Source organism: Macadamia integrifolia, unplaced genomic scaffold (genome assembly GCF_013358625.1).
Source record: "Macadamia integrifolia cultivar HAES 741 unplaced genomic scaffold, SCU_Mint_v3 scaffold522, whole genome shotgun sequence".
NCBI lineage: Eukaryota > Viridiplantae > Streptophyta > Magnoliopsida > Proteales > Proteaceae > Macadamia > Macadamia integrifolia.
In genome coordinates, this window is record NW_024870471.1 from 137,619 (window position 1) to 161,593 (window position 23,975).

The 23,975-nt window shown below is 37.7% G+C and overlaps 2 protein-coding genes across 2 annotated transcripts; both read left to right on the plus strand.

Moving 5' to 3' along the window:
• The first annotated feature begins 386 nt into the window (after nt 1–386).
• Nucleotides 387–17,257, plus strand: LOC122069032 (protein HUA2-LIKE 3-like). The gene is made up of 18 exons (XM_042632964.1): nt 387–2,773; nt 2,937–3,471; nt 4,303–4,411; nt 4,570–4,682; nt 4,768–4,955; nt 5,066–5,543; nt 5,702–6,158; nt 6,263–6,418; nt 7,038–7,080; nt 7,261–7,381; nt 7,610–7,666; nt 7,768–7,948; nt 12,899–12,963; nt 13,073–13,149; nt 13,288–13,349; nt 13,666–13,784; nt 16,680–16,850; nt 16,945–17,257. Exons 1-18 carry the CDS (start codon nt 402–404, stop codon nt 16,975–16,977), a joined length of 5,337 nt encoding a protein of 1,778 aa, XP_042488898.1. The 5' UTR covers nt 387–401; the 3' UTR covers nt 16,978–17,257.
• A 2,466-nt stretch (nt 17,258–19,723) lies between these two features.
• Nucleotides 19,724–22,569, plus strand: LOC122069029. Its single transcript, XM_042632962.1, has 2 exons — nt 19,724–21,769; nt 21,871–22,569. Exons 1-2 carry the CDS (start codon nt 21,520–21,522, stop codon nt 22,212–22,214), a joined length of 594 nt encoding a protein of 197 aa, XP_042488896.1. The 5' UTR covers nt 19,724–21,519; the 3' UTR covers nt 22,215–22,569.
• Nucleotides 22,570–23,975: the final 1,406 nt, after the last annotated feature.

Genomic DNA, 23,975 nt, shown 5'->3' on the forward strand with positions numbered 1-23,975 from the left:
ATGACTAAAAATTCATGGTAATGGACATATGTAGGCGGTTATTTGACTGGATTTGAGTTTGGAATTAGACATGTGGCCAATCCAGGCATTGCCCTTTCTATAATGTTGGAATCGCCAGATCATACTGCTTTTGGCAGAATCACATTGGCTGACTAGGTAGGCTTATACTTGGATATATGATCATCTACTATTAACCCAGCCCCCTCCCCAAAAGAGGAAAAACACAATATTTTTCCCATTAATTTCTATTGATTCTAGTGCAGGGAGAAAAAAATTGTTTACTTGTTTGCTATCTTTTTGTAAACTTTATCAAGTATGTCACATTCTTTGGAGTTGAATTCTGTAAATGCTTTCCCTTGTTTTGGTTGTGGGTTTCATCAAAGTTGTATTCTAATGTGGGTATGTTTTACAGTGCTTTCTGCAATCCTGCTGATGTTGAGGCATTTACAGAAGAGAAAAAAAATTCTTTGCTTATTAAACGTCAAGGTAAAGGGGCTGACTTTGTTCGTGCAGTGGAGGAGATTATTGATAGCTATGAGAAGACAAAGAAACAGGACCAAGATGTTGAGTTCAACTCAGGTGATGAAGGTACTGTGTCAAACACTGGGAATTCAGAGGGTTCTGGTGGAAAATCATGGATGAATGGTCCAACACATGATCCTGTGAGGATTTCCAGTTCTCATTCGGAGTCCTTACATGCTTCTAGGGATAGCAACGAGTCATGCAAGCACATTGTTGTTCCTGTTTCTGCAATGCATATAACTGAACTGCAGGATATGGATACAGTATCTGAGGAGCGTATGGGAAATTCACTGTTTCTTACTAACCTTCAAGAAACAAGTTTGAAGACCAATACTGCGTCGGGAAAAAGATCAAGAGAAACACAACTTCAAGGATGTTTTGTGCAGAGGAGGGCACCATCGGTTCGAAGGTCTAGAAGTTCATTGAAGGTTGATCCTTGCAAACTTCAAAGCTTTATTAGGCCTTTTAATGGTTGTAGCAAGACTACTGAATTTGTAGCCCATGCTGCTAGTTTTGATGAACCCTTGACAAATAAACGGATCAGGAGATCACTGAATCCCAGTGTTCAGCAGGATGTAGATTCACCAGTCCGTTCTGCAGCTTTAGCTTCTAATGGTAGTAGTGAGGACAATAGTTCTGAAGTAGTTGCAACTAACTCTGATACAATTAGTTTGAATGAAGGAAGCACATTGGAATCCATCTGCAAATTTGGACACCATGAGATTCTTGGATGTTTGGAGAGAGATGTGGAGTTGAATGAAAGGCTTGATCTCCAGAGTAATACAGTTGTCCTTAAGAAGAGAAGAAAGCCAAATAGAAAGCGAGTTATTCAGGATGCAGCAGAATGTACTGCCAGACCTGACAAAGAGGCGAGTGTTGGGACTGATATAACTATATCTGTACAAAATTCTCCTTGTGAGAAGTTAGATGAGAGGTCAGGTAAAGGAGATGGGGATGAACACCTACCTTTATTAAAGAGAGCTAGGGTTCGAATGGGTAAACCATCTAGAGAGGAGGAGGCTGATAATTCGATGCACACAGAAGAGAAGCCTTCAGAGGATGAATTTGTTTGTAAGACATCGAAAAAGGAGACGGAGCATGACAACCCCATGAACACAGAAATGAAACCTTCGAAGGAGTTTCTTGTTAATAAGGAGGTTGATGATTCCATGCACACAGAAGAGAAGCCTTCAGAGGATGGTTCTGTTTGTAAGACATCAAAAAAGGAGATGGAGCATGACAACCCCATGAACACAGAAAGGAAACCTACTAAGGAGGTTCTTGTTAATAATTCGGAGCAGATTTCCGCTTCCACATTTTGTTATGATAATTGTTCTGTTGGTAAAACCTCATTGGAGGCGAAGGGGACAGTGAGTAGTTTATCACCTTTGAGAAATTTCTCCCATATTACTGAGAATGGAACCACATTTTGGAAAGCTAGGAAATATCAATGGTGTGGTGGGTCGTTGGATGGGGAAGCCGCTTTACCTCCATCTAAACGCCTTCATCGGGCTCTGGAAGCTATGTCTGCCAATGCAGCTGAAGATGATCAAGCAGGCAGTGAAGCTCCAGTGGCCACAAAAATGCTGTCTAGCAGCTCATCTGATTTGAGTCCTTGCCATTTTATTGACGGTAGTGACGTAAAGAATGTCTTGGAAGGACAAAATATTAGTGATACATCCAGGTGTGCTGCCAGCTTTACCCCACCAACTAATGAGGGACAGATGGAAGCTTCTGATATGAAAGCTTCTGACCACATTGTGAGAAGTTCCTCTAGCTCAAGACAAGGGGTTGTTGCCCAAGAACGGTTTAGTGAGGGTTTGAATGTTGAAATTTCCAAAGATCTTGAAGATTCACCTGTTGATACTGAAATTGTGAAACTGGATGTTGATGTTAGAAGTTCACAACCTTGTTCGTCTAACTTTGATGAGAGGCAGGATAGTTTTGTGTCTGGTCAATTGGATCAGCCTTCATCTTCCACAGAAGAAAGTAAAAATGTTATTGTTGATACAGGCAAACAGTGCTCTGATTATACCTTAGGTGAAGAGGGTTGTTCTCATGCAGATAAAACAGGTAATGAGAATTATGGTATTTGCCAGGAACCAGATTCTATCTCTGAGGCTAAAGATATGGGCAATTTCTCAGCTCTGAATGGCACTAATCTGCTTCTCTCTGCTGCTGACTGTGGCTGTGGTGAGGATATGAAATCTCTTAAATCTCCAACATATGCTAACAACAGCAATAATGACATGTAAGTTTTTTTGGTACATATATATGATTTCTTTCGGAACTCCTATGTCTTTTAACAACTAATCTGATAATGTTATTTAAGTTTATATATCTTTTGTAAATCTTTGCTTTCTCTTTGAATTAAAATTCTCAATATTGAAATTTGTTTTAAAATGCTGTGATAGGTGTGAGGCTGCGCAAGTAGTTAAACATAAACAGACACAGGAGGGTTTAGATGCTTCTCCTTGTTCGACACCAATGAAAGTTTTAATTGCTGCTGCGCAGGCTAAGAGACACTTGTCTAGATCATTCTCTCTTTCTGATAATCCTTTGGACAATAAGGTCATTGTGGAAGCTGTCTCATTTTCATCTCCAAGTAATAGGTTTGAGTCTGCTGAGCAAGTGTCACCTTCCAAGACCTCGAGTTCTCATGCTCATGCTTTGGATAATAGAATTGATATATGTAACGGTACTGGAAGTCCTGATGTTCTTCCACACCATAAAAAACCTGAGCATTTGCTAGATGTGGAAGGAAAAGGGAAATTCGAACCTACATCTAATAGGCAGAATTCCTTCAGTAAATGGAGTGTCCATGCAGAAGTAAATGCTGCACGGAAATCTTTTGAGCTTATGCTTGAAACGTTGTCAAGGACGAAGGAGAGTATTGGTCGAGCAACACGCCTTGCAATCGACTCTGCAAAATATGGCATTGCCTTTGAGGTGAGCCATGTCCCTATTAATCTACTTGTCTCATTGTTGTCTGTATAATTTTCCTTGGTACTTTTATTGTCAAAATTTTCATGAGCCATTCTGTGACTGGCAGACTGTTTTTACCTCAATGGATAAAATTCTAGTATTAGAGGTCTGCATGCGTACATTTCTGGTTTGGTTCATTGATTCCAGGTAGCAGAACTCTGCTTTGATTCAGAAGTTATATCAGGCTCAGCAGGATTTTATTTTCTTTGGGGTTATAAACTTTGGCCTATTAAGCTTACCTGGGTGATGCATGTCCAAGTGTCTGCTATGGCTACCAACCCTCCATTGTGGAGAATTACTTATGTTTTCCAGCAACATTGGCCTTCTTCCTCCCCCATCTGATATCTAACAAAATTCTATTAAAATGAGTAAAAAATGCTACATAAACACACATTAATTCAAAAGAGCAAGGAGCAAATGAGGCCAAAACAGACTACTCGTTAGGATAAGGTCCCACCTAGAAAGGCTGTGCAACCACCCACTTCAGGCAACTTGTCAGCCAAGCCATTAGACAATCCCAATAACCAGTTGAAGAAATTGCATATGGCAAGTTGTCCCACAAACAACAATGCAAAAATTCCTTTGTGATTTCTAAATGGCATTTTAATCTGATAATTTGGACCATGCAATCAGTTTCTGGGTTGAATGCTTTTTTGTGGAGTATCTTTGAATGAAATAGCTGAGCTTACTCCTTTACTCCTTTTGCAGTAGCTTCTTGTTGCATTGTCTTGGCTACATGGAAGGAAATGAGTATGTCTACACTAGATCTTATTTTGTTATAATTTGTTTACCTAGGTGGTGGATATTCTTGCACGGAATTTGGAAAATGAATCAAGCTTGCACAGAAGAGTGGACCTGTTCTTCCTTGTGGATTCTATTACTCAGTATTCTCGTGGCCAGAAAGGTATTTCAATTGCCTTCCTGTTAAAGTAGGAGCACACTTTGAATGCTAATCAACAGCCAGAGGGGCACCTGTTGGATGGTTATTTCTATGAGTCTCTATATTTTTAGGAGAGTTTGTGTTTATGAATAGATAAGTAGAACTAACTTTAATATATCTAGGTGGTGTTGGGGATGAATACCTTTCAGCTGTTCAAGCAGCGCTTCCGCGTCTGTTGTCAGCAGCTGCTCCTGCTGGAAATGCTGCAAGGGAAAACCGCAAGCAATGTATGAAGGCAAGTGATATTGACTTGATGGCTCTTATTTTTGTATTATATTGAGTAAACTTTAGTCTTTACTCCTTTTACTTCTGTTGTTAAGGTATTGCGACTATGGCTTGAACGGAAAACACTACCAGAATCAATTGTTCGCCACCATATGCGAGAACTTGATTCTATTGCTGATGCATCTGTTACTAGTGTCTTTGCTCGTCGGCCATCAAGATCTGAGAGGGCTTTAAATGATCCTGTCCGAGAAATGGAGGGAATGCTTGTTGATGAGTATGGAAGGTTTGTGCTTTTTGTTCTTGATTTTTCTTGTATTGGTCCTGTTGCAATCATACATTGTGTGTGTGTCACTTGCAATTTTACCTCTTACTGTGTTCTATTTTGTATCTCAGCAATACTAGCTTTCAGCTGCCGGGTTTTAACATGCCACAGATGCTAAAAAATGAAGAGGAAGAGAGTGATTCGGATGAGAAAAACTTTGAAGCTGTTACTCCTGAACATGAGTCTGAAGTCCCTTTAGAGCAGGAAACAGCCTCCACATCTCTTAATGACAAGCATCGACATATTTTGGAAGATGTTGATGGTGAGCTTGAAATGGAAGACGTGGCTCCATGTTGTGAAGTTGAATTGAATTCCATCTATGAAGGTGCAGGAGTTGATGCCATACATACTTCACATTGTCAATTGGATCAGCATATTCCCTTGCCCTTTGCCCCTCCACTTCCTGAAGATGTACCACCAACTCCTCCCCCTCTGCCAACTTCCCCACCACCTGTGGCTCCTCCTCCACCTCAGCTCCCTCCCCCTCCATTGGCCATTCCTCGGGCCATTACTGATAATGGTGATTCCAGTCATTACAGGGGTACACATGTAAGAATCTTGTGCCGACTCTCATGCTTATTTTTTGGTCATAAATTGCACTTTAAAATATGTTTATTGTGTTCCTTCTCTTATGGTCAGAGATGGTAAGGAAGTAGCATAATAATCTTGATCTAACTTTTTCTCCTTTCTATGATGGAAATGGCCAGAACATTCAAAACCACTACCAACAATCTATGGCTCAGCATAGTGGCAGCAATGGGATGACCTTGGATACGGTTCCTTACTTTGCTCCCAGATATAGTGATCTTCCCATTCCAATACACAAACCTAGCTCTTCTTCTGGTTCCCGTGATAGCCTTCCTGGCTCTCATCCATCTACTGTGCAGTCTGGGAATAATGTTCCACAGACAAATGGTGCACCCATGGATAACAAGGCTTACCGTCTACTGCCTCCACCTCCCATGTCATCAAATCAGTTTTCCTATGTTCAGGGTGGTCAGAATTCTCACTCTTGGAGGGAAACATCATGCTCTTCGTTCACAAAGAAATTCCAAGTTGTTCCAGATATGAATGGGGGAGACTTCTATGCTGGTCGAGATACAGTGAAATTCTCACCACGTGAGATTGGTGATGGAGGCAGACTTTCTGCACCTGGTCATCCAGGTAACAGATTCACTCCCCTTTGAAGTTTACAAGGATCTTATTTAATTTCACATAATTTTTATGCCCTTATTTCCCAATGTTAATGATTTCCTTTGTTTACCCAGGCTCTGCTTATTTTGATAAAGCTGAGGGGTCATATACGCCTGTTTCTTCCTTCTATGGGCCACCACGTGAACCTGCAAGAATTCCAAATCGTGGGTGGGCTTTACCTCCCAGAGGATTGAATTATAGGCATTCTACACCTGTAAGACCTCCAGAAGGTACTGTTCTGGAGTTGATTTGGTTGATTCCTTTATTTAAAGGAGCTGTCTAAATGACATCTCTATGAGTGTGTTTGGAACTTGACAGATTTCAATTAATTGTCCCTCTTAGAAGTTTTTAAGGGTTAAAAGAGTTTTCAAAAATAATTTGAAAGTGACAGATTATTATTATTCATTACTTATTTATCAAAAGGTGCCATTGTCATGCAGATTTTTCAAATACACATGAAATGACAGTATTTACCTCAGTGGAAAATGTTGTGTTATACTAAAATGGCAAAAAAAAGAAAAGAAAAATAAGGTTACAAATTATTTGACACTTTGAGGGGTGTTGATAAGAAAATCCCTTTATATAAATTATCGTTTCATTGCCCCCACCCTCGGGAAAAAAAAGGGACAAAAACACACACACAAAATTGAAGTGAAAAACATCTAATTCTTGTCATTGGAAAAATATATCCGATTCTTAGTAGCATTTCATGATGTAAAATTTATGCACCCAAGTGTTGTATCAATGTGTTTGGATTATTTATTAAGATTATTATCTTGTCAATGTTTGCATGGCATTGCCAGAATCTTATTTCACGTTTTATGCTTATAATGGTTCCTGGTTTTGCAGTTCCAAACTTTTGGAGACCAAGATGGTCATCCCCAGGGAACTAGTAGTGGTATGCCAATGTCATAATTCCATTTATTTGATATTGGGTATTTTTTTAATATATTTTCTGACAATGTCTTGTAATTTTTAGGTGCGATTTCATTTTTTGATCTGGACACTGCGGCTTGTTAAAACATTTGAGGCAATTCTTTATGGGAGATCTTGTTTCCTTTCTGGTAAAGAGTTATCGAGGAGACGATACAACACTGATGGATGGCATGTTCAGCCTACGTCATTGTACATATGTATTTTATCCTGGTTTCTGCAAATGCAGAAGGCAGATAGGCAGTCATCGTGGAGAGTTTGTACATTAAATTTAGGCTGTCATTGTCTCAATCCCCTCATATTTTAATGTAATTAGTTTTTGAGGCCCTTCATAGGAACCTCATCGTTCTTTTGCAATTTATAAGCCAATTTTTGCATGTTGATCTTCTGCATCTTTTGTAAGGATTTCTTATACATAATTTCTTTTAGTAGGGGGGAGTTTTGGAGAATTCTTGTTTCTATTAGTCTGTTCTGATATTGTTCACAAGGGACAGCCGGCTTTGAAACCGTATTCTTCAAAGAGTCTGAAAGAGTGTTGTCCCTTTGTATCTGATCTTGACTAATAATGCCATGGTTACTCATCACGGTGGTTACTGTAGATTGTGGATTCTGCTTTTATCTTTGGTTGCTTTGTCATTTTTTGCAGGTAGCCATCATTGCTGGAATGCCAAACTCGTTTTCCTCACTTTTTGCCTCGGTGAGATTCAGGCGGTTACTTGCATGGCCAAAGAGGGAGATGGTGACCCTCTCAACTGGCATCTTATCCAAGGGGGGCGTCCCAGGAAGTGCATTGGGGTATTTCTGCAAACCAAAGGTTCAAGCTGCAGGTAATTGCCTCAACCCTAAATGGTGGTGTGTTTATATGGGAGGATTAATTGTGTTCAGCTGAAGCAGGATGTAGTGGTCAAAGATTTGTCTAAAAGAACGCATAGTTCAGTTGTTGACTTGACTCCTGTTTGCAATGGAAACAAAGGGAATGCAAGTGAAATCAATTCAAAACTAAAATGGCAATTTCCATAAGGGAGAGAATCATATGGCAATTTCTGTAAGAGAGAATCATAAGGGATGACTTGTAGTGGATGTCTATTCATATAAATATATATATATATATATATTTCAATTTTTTGGTTGGGTGGGAGGGTAGACTTCTCTCTAGACATAGCTGCTGTTGAAGTTCCGTCCATATATATATATATATATATATAATTTTTATTTATTTATTTAATTTTTATTTTGGGCAGGAGGGTATGGGGGAGGTGGTATGTTATTAATGTGGAGAGAGAGCCTATGAGGTTGATGGACATCAGTCAGATGCTTGCTTTTTTTTTTTTTTTCTCTTTTTGTAATCGTTAGCTAACATGATTGTATCACTAATTTTAAATTATTTTAAATCTGATTATTAAATTTTAGAGAAAAAAAAACATGAAAGGTAGTGTGGCTCTTGTGCCAGGGCAGAATGATTGTCCTACTCATGAAATGTGTAATTCTCACCCATGTTGATGTTTCTGTGGGTACTTGCCTCTCTGTTGGGTAGTTGGATGAAATATAGATGGTAATATTGTATTTGTGCATTAGTAGGCCTTTACTCTGCAGATTGTAAATCAGTCTGTGCCGAGCTACTCTACGACCATTCTCTACCCCACTGGCCCTCGCATTTAGGAAATACTCTCCCTAAATTTTTTTATATCTTGCAACTGAAATTTTTTGTTAAAATATGTATATATATATATATATATATATATATTTATTTATATTTGTAAGTATGATTAGTATATCCAATAAGAATCTTAAGAAAAATTTTCTCAGTTCATCTACAAGGTGCAAAGTGCAAGGTGCGTTGGGACTGTAAGAGGAAAACTTGGAAATCCAGGAAAACAGAGCATATAAATCAGTTTAACTAATTTATTTAAAAATGATTTCACATCCTTTCCTTGACCTTGCAATCCAACTCATAGCTTTGACCTTGAGTACAGATCTGATTATGTAATGCATTCGATCTTTACCATAGGAATGTATCATGTGTTCTCCCACCCCTTCGGTTAAGAGAGCCTTCCCCTAAAAAGTTAATAAATTTCTTTTTTCTAATGAGATATTTTTGTATGGTAATTGTTAAGTCACCATTGTTTATTTTTCTCTCTTCCACTCCAACAAATTGTCTAAGGACTAGTTGGCACGACCATTTTGATTTTTTGTTTTTTGTTTTTTTTTGATAAAATAACAGAAAATCGGACTAAGGCTCTTTTTGGTATGATTTCTTTTTGTATTTATTAACTATTTTTTAGAAATTATTTGTGACAATAAATCATGGACTACAAATAGTATTCGTTTGGTTACTATTTATAAAATAGATTATATAATGAGAAAATAGGTTTCAGCTTTCAACTTCTGCTTTGAACTTCGAGCGAGAGAGATGATAGGATTTGAGGTTTTTTTATTGGAAAAGTATAAAACATATTGAAGTTACCTATTTACCATTGATTTTGAGTAGTTTAGCACACGTGCTCATTTAATGTAGCAAAAATCAACATAAATGATTTGTTGCCACAAATCATAAATAGCTTCAGAGTAATTTGTGATTTATTCTAATTTATTATTGGGAGAGGGATAGATATGCCGCCGATATCAAGTATGCTAGTGGATAACACCAATAGGAACACATGATGGAGTATCATTCAGGAAGGATATGAGGGTCATTTCAAAAAAATGGAAGAGAGAGATAGACACAATGGGTGCTAGCATACTTGATATCGGCGGCATACCCCAACCTTTTCCCTTTATTATTAATAGAAATAGGTGCTATAAATTATATCAAACACTTATAAAAATAGAAATAAGTCAAATAAATACAAATAGAAATCAAACCAAAGAGAGCCTAAGCTAAGGTATTTTCATCATGGTCATAGAGTCCATTAGAGTTACAGGCCATATGAAATAACAAGTCCGTAACCGATAATCTTCTACTGCCTTATGGGGGAAGGAAATTGTTTGTGAAAGAGACGAAATCTCATGGAATTTTGCAAAATGTAGGAGATGCCAAGGTTTTTCGATAGGGAATAGAATTAGGCGAAATAAATCCTTGTTTGTGTACCAAACTTCATGTATATTTCATCCTTTGGTCGCAGCTTTCCTCAATCTTGCCAGGATTCTCTCCGCTTCCATTGCTTCACGCTGAGTAGTTGTAGTAGCATTTGAGCTGATGAGCCTAAACTGGCCCTGTGATATAATTTCAAATGCCTATCCTAAAGCTAAGCTCAAAATATCAATTGCAATAGTATAATCCAAAATTGGGTAATAATAATAATATTTTTTTATTATTATTAGTAAGTAAAAATAGTTATAACTTTCTAAAATAAAAAATGGGAAAAAAAAACCCAAAAAACAACGTGACCCAACTGGTGAGGAGGGTAGTGACGAGGGGAAATGCAAATATATATATATATATATATATAAAGAGAGAGAGAGAGAGAGAGAGAGAGAGAGAGAGAGAGGACTACATGCCTTGCATGGGTGAAGCTGGATTTGATCGCAGGTCCAAGCTACCATCAACAGTAGGTCCTTGACATATGAGGGAGTTAGCAACTTAAATTCTAGAAGAGTGTTCTTTGAGCAGGCAACAGGGACATGGAGGAGCGCATCAATGAGGGATGATGAAACAATTTTGTATATAACAAGACACGTAATTATTTCATCAATGAGGAATGATGAAACAATTTTGTATATAAAAAGACACGTAGTCATTTCATGGGAGTAGGAGAGAAAATGAAAGATGAAAAATGATTTTAGCATATCCTCCCATGAGAACCTTTTACCTTTTAAATAATCATCTTCTGCTACATATGTCATTGACTTAAGTTAATTAAGATTTTGTGGTTTCACCTTAGGGGAAGAAAACAACTTTTTAAAGTGTTGACAAATATATATTTTTCTTTTTGGTGACTTATATGCTGATGAAAGGCAACTTAAGTCACCATTACCATTCCCATGACAACCAAGCTGAAAATCTTTTGAGATATTTTTGTTCTTTTTTATGCAATTGAGAATTATTTTTCCTTTCTATGAGATATTTTTGTATGGTAAGTGCTAAGTCACAATTGTTTATTTTTTCTTATATTCTCTCTCCAGCAAATTGTCTAAGGACTGACTGACTGACACGACCAATTTGTTGTTATTATCATCAATAAATAAAAATAACTATACTTTTTTAAAATAAAAAATAGGAAAAGAAAATTTGAAAGATATTGTTGCTCATGTGAATATCATTTACATTGGCCTCTATGCAGGTGTAGGACAATGTTGCTTTTTAGAGAACCTCCTTCTTTTATTTAAGAAATGAAGAGTGGAAAGAGAAAAAAATAATTGAAAAAGAAAATTTATTGTCAATCCCTGAAAATTAACCAATATTTATTCAAACTCACATATGAACACTTATTTTTTGATTATCCCAAAAGTGTCTAGATTACTTTGATTTTTTTTCTTTCCTTTATCACTTTATTTTATTTTATTTTATTTTATTTTTTTTAAGTGCCATATTACATTTCAACGGTGCATATGCACTATTTTTTGTTCTACCTTTTAAATCTACATCTTACGATTGTATAAAAATGATCTAGTTGCGTCTTACATGATTATTAATGCTATCTTTGTTTAATGTCTTGTTTCTTTCCCTATCACCTACATGATCATAATCAATTCAAAAAGTATGACATGTGATGCCGATAATGTGAATTGATCAAAATCTCGACAAATTTTCTATATACATGCTAATTAAGCTTCAATATGTACTGACATTTACCAAATAATGTATGTGATAGAATATTCTGTTACGTTTACCCAAAAAGAAGGAGAATATTTTGATACATTAATTAGTACATTGATTTAGCGAAAATTTTAAGAGAATGTGTATATACATTAAATAGATAATATAATATTTTTACAACCCCCCAAAAAAGATAATATAGTATCAATAAATATGCAATTATTTCTTTCAATTATGTTCTGATATCTACTAAAAAGTGAAGTGAGAAAAAAAATGGGAAAAAAGGTGAAAAATGTCATTGAGGATTAATCTACGTGTTTTAAAAGGAGAAGTGAAAGTTAAATCGGATGGTGATCATTAGTTGGTTATGTGGCCATTATACCTGACTAGGGAACAATCAAGGGAGACGCACAACCATCCAACCGGGGTAAAATGATCTTTTTGCCACCCGCATCTGAGCTTACGGTCGTGTGATTTGGTAGATATCTTTTTCTCAAGTTAAATATATTGGGGGAGTTATAAAAAAGTGGTCAAAGCTTAAAATACTGAATCGGAACCGAATCGGCCAATGCTGATTCTGATCCAAATTGTTCAGAATCGATCGGAATCGGCCGGAAAAGCGGTCACAATCTGTGAGAAGAGGCGAAAATCAACTGGATCGGTCACGAATATCCGATTCGTAACGGATCCAATTCCGATTTTTGAAACCGTATCAGGCTTCAGGAGACTCAGGGCAGGTCGGTAGGAGACTCCTAACTACCACGTACGTGTTCACATGTCATGGATGATCTGAAGGAATTGTGGATTGAGGAAGTTTATTGTTTTGAGTTTTGACCCTTCAACATGATTCAGATATAGGCATCTTCAACAATTTCTCAATTTCTGATCGATATTTCATCTGGGATTCAGATAGAATCATAGAAAACAAACTTAAAATAGTTTGGAAGCAAAAAAAAAAAAAAAAAAAATCCAGCGACGCATATAGAGAGGCAGAAGGAAAAGATCGGAGAAAACAAGTAAGAAAAGAGTCTGATGGGTTCTTCTCAATCCGTTCAAGATCACTGTATCCATGAATTCACAGTTAAGGTAATATTAGAACCCCGTTCTCAATTCTTCCTGCCTATCCATTTGGGTTAGAACACCTCAAAGATTTGATTTTTCCCCCCCTTTTTTCCCCTGTTCTATCTGGGCACAGGATAGCAGAGGTCAGGACGTTGATCTTAACATTTACAAAGGGAAGGTTCTTCTTGTTGTTAATGTTGCTTCCAAATGGTATTCTTTTATCTTTTCCTTACTTTTTTTTGCTCTCTTTATATAGTATATTTTGGGAATTGCCCTTTCAATTTTGAGTTCAAATTTGTAGAAAGAAACCTCCTTGATGATTGCCTTATCTTTGCTTCTGTGGAACAGTGGTCTTACGGACAGCAATTACACGGAGTTGACAGAACTCTACAATAAATTCAAGGACAAAGGTCTGATTATTTTTGTTTTAATTCTTCATCTTTCTCTGTTCCCATAATTTTGTTTTCCAAATTTAGGAAATGAAGGTCTTGAGTCTTGAATGATTTGTATTTCCTCATTCATTTTTCAATAAATAAATAAAAAAAAGTGATATGCCAATGAAAATCTAATTTTAAGTTTTGTTGAAATTTGGAAAGTTTTATGTTTCGGGTATCTTATCGGTAGTGAGTTATATAAATCAGATCCATTAATGAACAATTAGTTTCCATCTTTTCCAAGTTATTGTTTTCTCTATCAAGTTGAAGGAGTTTACTGGTTGAATTTCAGGTTTGGAGATATTGGCATTTCCATGCAATCAATTCTTGAATCAAGAGCCTGGCACAGGCCTCCAAGCAGAGAATTTTGCTTGTACACGATACAAGGCTGAGTATCCAGTTTTCCAAAAGGTATAATAAGCTGTAGGTTATGGATTCAACCATTGATGATGTTCTGATTTTTATTGAATTAAACTCTGACCAAACAGTATTAGTCTCTTCATTTTGGTTTTATTGCTCATAAATTTGTGGCAAAGAGGAAAATAACGAACGGCTGGAAATTAAAAGTAGAATCGTATTGAGATATGACTTTAGGCTTGCAACCCTGGTGATATCTTGTACCCTTTGCAATCTGGTTGACAACATCCTCAGCTAGGCAGAAGTTTTCTTCAGATATATATGTTCCAAACTTCCCAATGACTTTGTTGACGAAACTTATCTTGATTATACAAAGCAGACCCATAGAAGCAGAAAATCCATTGAAGCTTCTTATATTTCTTCAGATATTGGAGACAGCCAGCACAACATTACAGATGAATAGTACAGTTACATTCCAGAAATTGATTGTCTGATGTATCTGTGCATCTATGACAAAACTTACTATCAGAGAGCTTGATAATTCTCTTTGATGTATTTTATCTTTCTTCTGAATTATTCTCTTGGCAGTGAACCCTTCAATAAGGTTGTGGCATGGAAAATTTTGCTGAAAACTGCATGATATTACATAATCACTAAAAACAAAAGGCAAAGAAAGCAAAGTGATAAAGTTTAGACCCTATTAAAGGGTACCAAAACAGCGTAGGGGGAAAAAAAAGTCATTCCAGGAAAAAAAAGAAAAAAAGAAAAAAAAAAGGCATACTGTATCAAACAAAGTTGCCCTATGTATGTATAATATTCTAGCAAGCTCATCAGCCAGAGATTCCTTGCTTTAACTCTAATGAGGAATGAGATATTCCAAGATGTTACAAGAGGTCTAACATCTCCAATTAGGGAAAATATCTCCATGGGAATTTCCATCCTGATGACATCTTTGGTAACTGCAATATAATCGTTTATATGTTCAGATGAGACCACTCAAGGGAAGGAGACTGCTTCACCCCTAGGATTGAGGCTTCTAACTCATCAGTTACCTAGTCCATGACACTTACAGGGTCAGGCAATATTAAACGTCATCATCTTTGTGATCCCTGAAACTAAGCCTTCTATTGGTGAGCTTCCATGGAATGCTTCTTTAGGGGGTTGGGGTGTATCCCACTGCTGACTACATCAAGAGTATCAGGGGCTGATCTGTGAATGATGAGCACTCAGTAATAATATCTAAAACAATCCATGGACACCCTGTTCTTCTACTCCTCCCAAATGTTCTACATACCCAATGGTAGGATGCATATTCAAAGAAACTTTCCTCTCTTCCCAAAGGTACAAGATGTCAGAACCACGGTAAGGAGCTACCATCGATGCAGAAAAGCCCAAACAACTTCAGAGAGGTGAAGGAAATGGGTCCCATCACTTCTTTTGCGAAATTATAATGGATGGAAAGGTGCACAATTAATTCGTACCGGAAATGTAGCACATTGAACACATATATGAAATGAAAGGGCTGTTTCTCCTTCATGCTTTTGTGGCTAATTTCCTACCTTGAGCCTTTTATTTTGGAGCAATCCCTTGTATAAAATTATGTGGGACTTGGTTTTAAGATGGGGGCTTGGCCACCACCAGTCTAAGAGTCCATCAGGGGAAACACTCCTAACCTTGATCATAATGGAGCAGGTTAAGTTAGTCGTACATGGGCCTGTTTGTTCGAGAGGAGAGAAACACCCAATGAGCATATTCAGATATAGTTTGTCAAAAACAAACTGGTAGGGTGTAATGCAGAAAATGTTTATGGATAAGTGCTAAACTGGTAAGCTTATTTGAGTACTAACATCATATCCATTCAACAAACCCAAGTCCCATTGAAGTCTTTGACTAACCATTTAAAAAGACTATTGGTGCCACCTATCAAACCAAATTGAAGTGTTTGAACCATTTTGGTGCAATACCTTCTTTGTTGATGTCCAGGCTCGAATCTTTATGTCCAAGATCAAGACAACAACAATACATGGCCCTCATCTTTGAGCTTTGTCTATTCTTCTCCTCCCCCCCTCTTTGCAAGGGGTTTTATTTTTTTCTCTCTTGGTAATGAATTATTTTATTCACCCAAAATAAAAGAACCTAGAACTTGCTAATTTGGTGCACTGATTTGAGATGCAGGTAGCAGTAAAGATATTTAGTCTGAAACAAGAAATAGTATATCTTAAAATACCAGCATTATTCCATCATTCCATCTGCTCCTCGGGCCATCCTCCTTTTGGTTTCAAATTGAAGCTATTGGGATAAATGCTCCCCTTCATGTCAGGCAAAAACCATAAGGATTGTAGCTTTTATGCTTCATTGATATTTTTTCAACACTTAAGGAAAATAGAGGAAGCTCAATATAATGTTGCTCAGTTTCGATTTCATGAGATAAATGCCCTGTATTTGATAATAGTCTTTGATTGGACACATTTGCTACAGCACTTCATACTCTACATTTTGGTTATCTGGGCAAGACTGTTTCGGTTACAGGAAAATCACCAGATCGGAAGCCTGAGATCATAATAATACACTTTTTAGCTTTTTACTCGACTCCATGACACGATAAATGACTCTTCTGTTCGTGGTATTGAGGCTTGTCAAGCAAAATGACCATGATTCTTGTTAGAGGTACCATGCCAAGGAAGAAACAGGTGAAGTGCTTTTGCACTTTGGATGCTTTATCGTAGTCTCATTGCTTAGCCAAGGGGAAAAATCATGTGCCTGCACTTCATTTGATTTTACATAGGTTAATTCTTTGCAATTGTGGTTGATAGAAGATTAGATACACCATGAATGTGACTGTCCATACTGACTCAGAAGATCACATTTATTATAATAATATGATAAAAGTTCAACCTATAGAATATTACATGGAAAATAATATTAATGCTCAGCTCTCTCTGCTGTTAGGTTTGCGTGAATGGTCCAGATACAACACCAGTCTACAAATTTTTGAAGGCTAGTAAACCCGGAAGAACATTTGGGTCAAGGATCAAATGGAACTTCACGAAGTTCCTAGTGGATAAAGAAGGCCATGTTATCAGCCGGTATTCACCTACAACTTCCCCATTGTCCATCGAGGTAGGCTGTCTTCCATCCGTCTTTGTTTGTGTGCTTGCGAGAATGCTTTTTTAAGTATTGAACTGGTCTTTTTACACTGATTCTATGAATGCAGCAAGACATCCATAAAGCACTGGGGTTTGAATGAGGCTTTACAGACAAGTTGGGTATACAATGAGTCAGATACCCGTTAGGAAATGAGAAATGCAGAATGACATTGATGTATTTAATTGTTTGCTGTTTTTTCATGTATGTAGTAACCTTGTGTTTGGTCTGTATTGTTATTTTTGTTAAGATGTTTGAGTTCCAACGTGGCAAACACTTAGTATCTAAGACTAAAAGGGTTTGATGAAGTTTGTTGTCATAATCTCTTGTAATTCGCTCCAACCTGTCAGGTATAAACAGAAGTCTGGTCTATATCTGTGCCATCCAATGCCTCAAACATCCCTTACGGATGGGTGGTTGAGGGGGGGTATCCTCAAGCTGATATAGGTTGTATATTGTACTAGTTAATTTGCAACACTATGTGTTGTTGTAATGCTGTTCTAGTCTGCGATAAAAACTTCCAGTTTTAACAATTTTAATGGTTGTAGCCCCAAAAAGTGAGGTGCACTTTTGGTATGATATACAGGAAACACTTGGCAGCAAAGCAAACTAAACATGTTAAACAACCTTATGGCTCCATGTCGAGCTCCCTTAAATTTGAAGAACCTATCACCAAGGCGACCATCATTATTATTTTTCAGGGTAAATTATTAATAAATGCAACTTAATGGTTGAGCTATAGTATATGAACAGGTGAAGATTAGAGCTTAATTTCTGAATCTGTTAAAAGGATATTATCAAAGGATAATAATGTTATTTGAGAATCAACTGGATAAGGTTCTAGGCTTCCTTTTTCAGGTGGGTGTTAGATATGTTGATGCTGTTCATATACAAATAGACAATAGCTATGGCTCAAGTTTAACAGACCATCACATCTGTAATTAGTCAGTCACTTCTCTGTAATATACGATGTGACAACAGTTAGTGTGGAACACACAAAATACAAGGAAAGCTATTCCCTTCCAAGAGAATCATTAAAGCAAGAGATATGCATACATGATATTGCTTGTACTTCCACAACTCACAGAAGCAAAGAAGATACCCCACTGCTTCTGTTTTTTCTTCTTTTGTTAGTTCATAAGTCATTCAGCAAGTGCGTAAAAAACATTCTGATGTTTACATGAAATGATCTGCCTCAGTGTTGCCAACAGTCTCCTCTCTGGTTCCCCCACCTTTGAAGCTTCTTGTTGGACACCCTCTGGCATCTATGGCCCTTGATGGGATAGACTACACTTGTCGGTGGTGATAAAAGAAATCTGGGTCATCCAAATTCAACCTGCATTAGCTGGATATTTCTGTATTATCTCTATCCAGTATCCAATGTACATCATGACTTAATAAGGTTACTGTCTATGATTGTTCTTTCTTCATTAAGCTAAGCTTAGAACTTTTGTCTACCACTGATCTGTGGCTTTCAGACATGACTTTCCACTTGGATTTTAGAGGACAACATTTATCTTTCATTGATCAGTGGCCTTCAGACATGACTTTCTACTTGTATTTAAGGACATTGTGCAAGTGATAAGAGGTGTTCTCAGGGTAAGGTAGAACCCTAGTTTTAGATTACAATGCCTGTAACTGGGTCTTATGGAACAGTAGATTCCTCATGATCCCAACTGCTAGGATATCAATAAATTTGGCCTCGTTTGATCAAGCTTAGTAGTAGTAGTGAGAGCAGGAGGATCTGGTGGTGGAGGTGAGGCCCAATTTGAAGTATGGATAAAAGATTTTCAAAGTGGAAGAAAATGGTGAGACAACAAAGGGGGAAGCTCTACATAATGAGGGTGTGCATCTCTATGCTCCTGTGTTGGCACAAGTACTCCTAGAAATACATGTTCTCTTTTGAAAGCCCAAGAGCTTTCATTATTTTTGCTCTGTTTGTTTCCTCCCTTGGCAATATCTGTTTGGGTGGATCAAGTATGAATGGCACCAAGTTCAACAATTCTACTAGTATGTAATTGCTTCTATTATCTTTTTGGATTTGATTGAAGTACATAACCTTAGAAATGGAAGAAGTGCAGTCCTTGTAAATCACTCCTTTATTGTGCTATATAAGCACCTGTCATAATTTCTTATCTTGACTAATATCGCAACTCAGTTTATTTTTCATGTTTGATGACCTCACTGCTTCATTGCAACCTAGTGGTCGTGGGCTCGAGTAGTCTCTCCGCTAAGTGGGGGTAAGGTTGCATATATTATGACCTCACAGGGCCTTGTAAATATGGTAGGCCCTTTTTTGATGACCTCACTGTTCTTCTAATAATCCACTCTTTTACCTATTGACCTTGAAGTGGTTGGCTTCAACATATGGCATCAATGCCACAGAATCAGAAGCCTCTTAAGGCCTGTCTGTCATATCTATTGTTTTGGACTTTATACAAGTAAACTGAAGTACCCATAACTAAGTCCACAGAACAGAGTAACAAACATCTGAAATGTCCATCACAGGACTCAGAAGGGGTTCAACTGAGTCTTGGCTTAACATTAGATTAGAAAGATTGCTCTCATGGTATACCTCTCTCTCTCTCTCTCTCTGTGCACTGATGGTCTAAGCATAGTTGGGCAATTCCATGGGACAGTGCTGGTGGTATGCACATATGAAGAAGTCTATGACAGGTCGTTTTCAGTGGGGTTTGGCACAGAGACAAAGCCAATAGGTCAGTCTAGTCATCTTCCAGTTATGGAGGAACAAGCAGGCCCAACTCAGTGTGCCATCTATTATCACCCACCACATCTTGTCTCCCACATCTCTTCTCTGCCTCTATGTAAAAGGCCCAAGTACTCCAGGAGACTCTCCTGTGCATTTGCAACATATCTACCAAGTTCCTAAAGCTGCTCATCCTCACCCTCTTTCTCTACTACTTCAACATGGCACAACATTCACTCTCCTTGAGGAACCCAAGACTTGGGTCATGGCAGCGGTGCTCAAGGCATATCCAGGAGCGGCGAGGCCGGCTTTATATTATTTGGAAGTGCACTGTTATGCTCATGCGGTGGCGGGACAAGTTCTGAGCCTCTTTGGTGAGACACAGCAAACACACACACACGCGCGCACACACACACACACACAGAGTTTGTAATATAACATACAAGTGCTATTATAGAATAGAGCAAAAAGGTTTTGACTTTTGATTTCTGATGGGTGGATTATAGAAGAACACAACGGCAGTCATTATGATTCTGGGTTTTGACTTTTGATTTCTGGGTTTCATCGTTGAAAGAGAATTAGATTATACAAATGATTCTGGTTCTAGATTTTTGGCTTAGGTGATCTTCCAAATCACCTACCTACCCAATTACTGGTGCTATACTAGTGCAAGTTTACCAATCATTTAGGCTATTCCATCCCATTCCATTCAATTGTTGGGTTTATTGTGGAGAGACGTGTGTCCAAGGTTATGATTGTATGAATACTAAAGTTGCTTAGAAGCTTATAAGAAGATAGTTGAGGGAAGGCTTGAAAATGGTGAGAGGAGAGAGATTTGTTTGGGAAGAAAATTAGTAGTAGGCGGCCAACCTATAGACTAACAGTTTCCTCCACCTCATAAGGAAGTCGTTAATCTTCCACTTCAGGCCTGTTTCGGGCCTTTCGGCCCCTTGCCTATTTGGACGCACAGAAGAGAATTATCACATAAATTTACTTAATTGCCCTTTTAAACCGGAAGTCAGCCACTTCCAAAATCTCTCTCTATCTTCAATGGGTTTCACAAACTGGTATTGGATTGGCCGATCCTGATCCTGATTCCGGTTCATATCGACCGATTTCTATCTACTCTGGATTAACAGGTATCAGGATTGGTTCGGTCTAGGGGTGTCAAACCTAAAACAGAACCGACAAAACTGGCCAGATCAAACAAATAATAATCAGGATCAAATCGAACCAAAGTCTTATTGGACTGGTTTTGCTTTGAGATATTATGACCCCAAAACAGACTGAGCCACATTGGAAATTAAACAAAGCCAAACCAAACCAGCCCAAAACTCATAAAAAAAAAATTTCTGCATAATTTTTTGCATAAATTTGCATGGTAAATTGAATACAAACCGGACCAAATCCAAACCACACCAAAACAAAATCAAAACCAAAATTTCCTTATTGGTTTGTTTTAGGTTTTGATTTCACCATTCCCCCACTGAAACCAACCCAACCCGGATCAAAACCAGATTGAACTGACCGATTGACACCCTAGTTCGGTCGATTCCAATCCGAATCTGTCAATTCTGCCTATTCGATTCCGGTTGTTAGAATTATTTACAACATAAGGTAAACACAACTCTAGGTTTTTTTGGTGATAAATGAGCCAAAGCAAATTCGTTCTATGTTGGCCTTTTAGTAATTTTACCGGCACAAAGCTTAGGAGACTTTGAAATTTGAGGCCTAATTGGATTTTTTTCATGAAAAAACGGCTAATTGTAATTCAAAGAGAAAGATGGGATTTGCAGAAAATATTTTCCTATAAATCATCCACCCCGGATTTCCAATTTTCAGTTGTCAAGCTCAACGTTTCCCTATAGTCTTGGATTGTTGAAACAGAAACAGAAACAAACAGAGAGAGAGAGAGAGAGAGAGAGAGAGAGAGAGAGAATGAGTATGCTTGATGGCTGGATTAGTATTGCAATCAATCTTGTAGTTTTGCTGATCATCAGCATTGGCATGGAACCAACTGCTGCAAGAGAGCAGCCACAGCCATCATTGGAAGTCTCTCTTCATAAGGAGTTTGTACAGATGTTTGGATATGGAGAGGAGAGGGTCTCATCTGTACTAGTGGCTGGTTCACTTCTCTGTGATACTTGTTTAGATGACAAAACTGAAGCTGAATCATCACCCATCTCAGGTATGTTAAACCCAATTCAATTCAATTTACTAGTTTTGTTCTATCATTGCAGAATGAAAACTTTATAAGAAATTTATTATTGGAAACCAAATGATTTGCAGGAGCAAGGGTAGCCATTAAATGCAAAATTGGAAGGAAAATGAGGAAATCAATCTGGGCTAGGGGAAGGACGGATGAGTTTGGAGATTTCATAGTTCATCTCCCCTCACGCCTCCATGCAATCCCAAGGTTGGAAAAATTATGCTTTGTAAAGGTTCTTGCACTGCCAAGGAACTCACCTTGTGGGCATCTTTTGCCTGGTAAACCCAAACCAATAAGATTATCATCTGTTGGGAATGGAATTCGAACTTATACTCCTGGGAAGATGAGATTCCAACCACTTTATAAAGCTTCAAGATTGTGTGTTAAGAAAGCAGGAGATGGGGAGCCAGAGAACTATTGGTGAGAAGTTGTAGATAAGAACATTATTTCTAAGCTCAATTAGATGGCGCTTTCTGTCACAATATTGAGTTCGTGATTCAAGAGTTTCCTCACCTTGCTTTACTTCTTTAATTGGTTTCACTTTCTAAGTTTCTGTAGAAATGATTTGGTTCATTCTATCTAAGTTAATCTGTTCTTTCAAGAATATATGTGAATTCATGTACACATCAGTAGATCTTTCTTTGTAAGTGGATCTTACTCTAAGATGATACCTAAAGAGAATCCATCTAAGAGGCCAGAATACATTATAAGCAAATCTTGTGCCAAGCTCTGGATGTTGAATACTTGGATTTTAACGGAAAATTCTTGTTCAAAAGCCACAAGAGGGTCAGTTCTGTGTTAACTGTCCATGGATATGAAAATTTTCTGTTTTACTTTTGGAGTTACCTAGCTCTCCATTGTTGAAAAACAATATTTATGAGATGGGGTTGGGGTGACCGTTAAGCTGATAGATAGATATGTTAGGGTATGTTGTCTTGTATTCTGTCACAGTTTAATCCAGGGAGTACTGGTGCAGGCCCCCCAAGAATGGCGATCCATACTTTTTGGTATTAGGGTTTTTTGCTATATATTTGTAGTGAGATTCTCTTTCTCTGCAAGCAATCTGAAAGAGGTGTGAGGACAAGTTCTGTAACCTTATTCTCCATTGATAGTGAAGTAGGGATCTCATCTCACCAAGGACGTAGGCAATCTTGTCGAACCTCGCAAATCTGTGTGTATTCTTTATTTTTGTTTTTGTCTTTTCATTTTTCTTCTGCATCGCTTTAGGGTTGTGTTTTTACAAGATATTTATCCACATAAGCATAATTAATAAGCTTGTTTACTTTCTCACTTGGGATCTCAATGGAGACCTGATGGGGATGGAAATTGACTGTTTTGGACTTTTAGTAACTGGTCATAGAGTGAATTAAAAAAAATATTTGTATGTTTTTAGGTCATGGGGGAAGTTGGATAATAAGCTGACATCAAGATAAAACCTGAAATTCACATTTAATTGAAATGAACACTTAGCTTGACTAATGCTAGAGTTACTGAAATATCAGAGAAGATTGACAAGAAGAAGAAGAAGAAGAAGAAGAAGAAGAAGAAGAAGAAAGAAGAAGAAGAAGAAGAAGAACCCCAAAACAAAATCAATCCAAAACTAGTGTCAGCTAGTAAATCATCCTCCCCTTTCAACAAACGAACCTGAATCCCTTCTGTTATGGGATATCTTTGAGAGACGTTGACCGTAACAGAAGGCATGAGGAGAGACTTGGCGGGATTCCTGATGGAGAGGGATTCCATTTTCTCTCTAAAAGGAAACATCACAGAGTGATCATCATTTTAATCTTAATCAATCAGACTCAATCTCTCTCTCTCTCTCTCTCTCTCTGTTTCTTCCACCTGTAAAATATGATGTGATGGTTCCATCATCGATGAATTTGTGGAACAGAACTTGGTCCCTAGCAGGGATTTATTTTTGGGATCGGATCGGTGTCGGTTACCGATCTGGATAGACCTGTATCGGATGATTTACCCTAACTTTTTCAGAAAATTATTTTTTTCTTTCTTTTTGCCTTCGAATCGATACCAATTTAGTTTTCAGTAGCAGTGCAGCACCTTTTTTTTTTTACCCTGAATATTATCTGGGACTTGAGATATCCCCTAGAATTTTATTAAAAAAGAAACGAGGGGACATAACCCACCTTACCCTAACCCAGAAGAGACAAATCACTCTATCACTCTC

What these genes read in the sequence shown, in the direction of transcription:
- LOC122069032 (XM_042632964.1), top strand. Translation starts at nt 402, where the DNA reads ATGTTTTACAGTGCTTTCTGCAATCCTGCTGATGTTGAGGCATTTACA. An exon ending in AATATGGCATTGCCTTTGAG is followed by an intron (nt 3,472 to 4,302) that starts GTGAGCCATGTC and finishes TTGTTTACCTAG; the next exon opens with GTGGTGGATATTCTTGCACG. An exon ending in TGAAAGAGTGTTGTCCCTTT is followed by an intron (nt 7,667 to 7,767) that starts GTATCTGATCTT and finishes CATTTTTTGCAG; the next exon opens with GTAGCCATCATTGCTGGAAT.
- LOC122069029 (XM_042632962.1), top strand. Translation starts at nt 21,520, where the DNA reads ATGAGTATGCTTGATGGCTGGATTAGTATTGCAATCAATCTTGTAGTT. An exon ending in TGAATCATCACCCATCTCAG is followed by an intron (nt 21,770 to 21,870) that starts GTATGTTAAACC and finishes AATGATTTGCAG; the next exon opens with GAGCAAGGGTAGCCATTAAA.